The sequence below is a fragment of the Myotis davidii genome, unplaced genomic scaffold (genome assembly GCF_000327345.1).
Source record: "Myotis davidii unplaced genomic scaffold, ASM32734v1 scaffold172, whole genome shotgun sequence".
NCBI classification, from domain to species: Eukaryota; Metazoa; Chordata; class Mammalia; order Chiroptera; family Vespertilionidae; genus Myotis; species Myotis davidii.
In genome coordinates, this window is record NW_006284343.1 from 3,936,617 (window position 1) to 3,938,646 (window position 2,030).

General features: G+C 52.5%; 1 protein-coding gene across 5 annotated transcripts in view; it reads left to right on the forward strand.

Moving 5' to 3' along the window:
* The first annotated feature begins 6 nt into the window (after positions 1–6).
* ARMC7 (armadillo repeat containing 7) overlaps positions 7–2,030 on the forward strand; it is a 14,128-nt gene continuing 12,104 nt past the window's right edge. For 4 of the 5 annotated variants that reach the window (XR_001515640.1, XM_006754615.2, XM_015570799.1 and 1 more), the window contains exons 1-2: positions 7–114; positions 215–358. Coding sequence is in view for 4 of the 5 variants with exons in the window: in XM_006754615.2 (XP_006754678.1) it covers positions 24–114; positions 215–358 (235 nt within the window). In the remaining variant the exon portion in view is untranslated. The remainder of the gene's footprint in view (positions 115–214; positions 359–2,030) is intronic. The other variant, XM_015570811.1, reaches the window with a different exon arrangement.

A 2,030-nucleotide genomic window follows, 5' to 3' on the forward strand; every position in this document is an offset into this window, starting at 1 on the left:
GTGCACCCTCCGCCACCCCGGCCATGGCGCAGAAGCCGAAGGTAGACCCCCACGTCGGACGGCTGGGATACCTGCAGGCGCTGGTCACGGAATTCCAGGAGACGGAGAGCCAAGGTGAGAGCGACAGGATGGGGTTCGGGGGCAGGGCGGGGGTCCGCCCGCGACCCGCGACCCTCGCCCCGGACCTGGCTCCAGTGCCGCTTTTCCGCTGCAGACGCCAAGGAGCAAGTCCTGGCCAACCTCGCCAACTTCGCCTATGACCCCAGCAACTACCAGTATCTGCGACAGCTGCAGGTCCTGGATCTATTCCTCGATTCGCTGTCGGAGGAGAACGAGACCCTGGTGGAGTTTGCTATTGGTAAGGATGGGGAGGTCACGGATGCCTGATGGTGAGATAAGCGAGTCCGAAGTGAGTCGCTGGGGAGAGACCTCGGGCAGTCCCTCACCGCAATGGCAGCCTTCGGGGTGTGCGCACGGTCCGGGTCACAGCTAGCGGGACCCTCTGCATGCTGCCTTCCCACCTGCTTAGAGATGAGATCATAAATGAAGGGATGGATTGAAGCCACTCGGAGAGAAAAATATTTAGAGTGCTCTTTTAAACATCTTTATTTTAATGTTTTCCTATCAAGGAAAGTAGGGGTGACTTAGGATGACTTATGGTCTAAGTCAGTGGTTCTCAACCTTCCTAATGCCACGACCCTTTAATACAGTTCCTCATGTTGTGGTGACCCCCAACCATAACATTATTTTCGTTGCTACTTCATAACTGTAATGTTGCTACTGTTATGAATCGTCATGTGAATATCTGATATGCAGGATGTATTTTCATTGTTACAAATTGAACCTAATTAAAGCATAGTGATTAATCACAAAATCAATATGTAATTATATATGTGTTTTCCGATGGTCTTAGGCGACCCCTGTGAAAGGGTCGTTCGACCCCCAAAGGGGTGGCGACCCACAAGTTGAGAACCGCTGGTCTAAGATCTATTGAATTATTCACTGGACAGGTAATTATGGGGCATGAACTGTGTGAGCAAGGTCCTGTCCTATGTGCTGAAGAGATGGCGAACAAGTCGGGGGAAAGGCCTTTCCCGCAGGGAGAGGGGGAGGCAGATGGTGGGCAAACCAACCAAAAGGCTGAGGCTCTGAAGGACATTCACAGGATAAGACAGGGCAATAGGCAATAGGAGATGGGGCCGCTGCACTTCGGCCATCATGGGCAGGCGGACGTGATGGGTGGGAGCCCCTGAAGCAGGAGGATCCAGAGGAAGGCTGATGTGTCAGGACTCGTGAGGTTACAGAGGTGGCAGCACCAGAGGCGGCTGGGAGGGGCTTAGATCTAGGCTGCAGGAAAGAGTTTGGAGTTTATTCTGAAGGCAAACCAATTATTTTTTCAGCTGCATCTCTAAAAAAATAACATTTTTTGCCCTCTCCGGTTTGGCTCAGTAGATAGAGCGTCAGCCTGCAGACTGAAGGGTCCTAGGTTTGATTGCAGTCAAGGGCACATCCCCTTTAATTTCCTGTAACCTAGAAATTAGAGTGAAAGCCTTGATAGAATCAAGTAACACTCCCCCCGCCCCTGCCAAATATATCATAGGTGAGTGTGATTGAAAATTTTGAAAGACCACCCATGTCTGCCCCTGATGTTTGTGGTATTGTGGCTAGAGTTGAAATGGGAGTCACCCCTGATCTTCTCACCACGACAGGTCTTCACACATGTGTGTGGACATCCCAATTCTGTTCACACGCCCACACACACCTGCCTGTGGCCTCTCCTTGGACTTAGTGTGCACACCAACCGTGGGGTTCACCCTGGGAGTCAGGAATCCAGGAAAGGCCCAGGCGCTGTGGGAGGAGGTTCAGGGCCTGGTGTGGGGAAGGGAGGACTTGGGTAGGTTCTCTGGATTTTTAGCCTGTGGAGCAGGCCAGAGTGAGTCCCGCTAGAGCTGAGCCAGGGGCAGGAGCCCCAGTGGGCTGGGTCTAAGAGAGTGGTGCTAGCAGAGGGGTGGGCAAACTTTTTGTATATA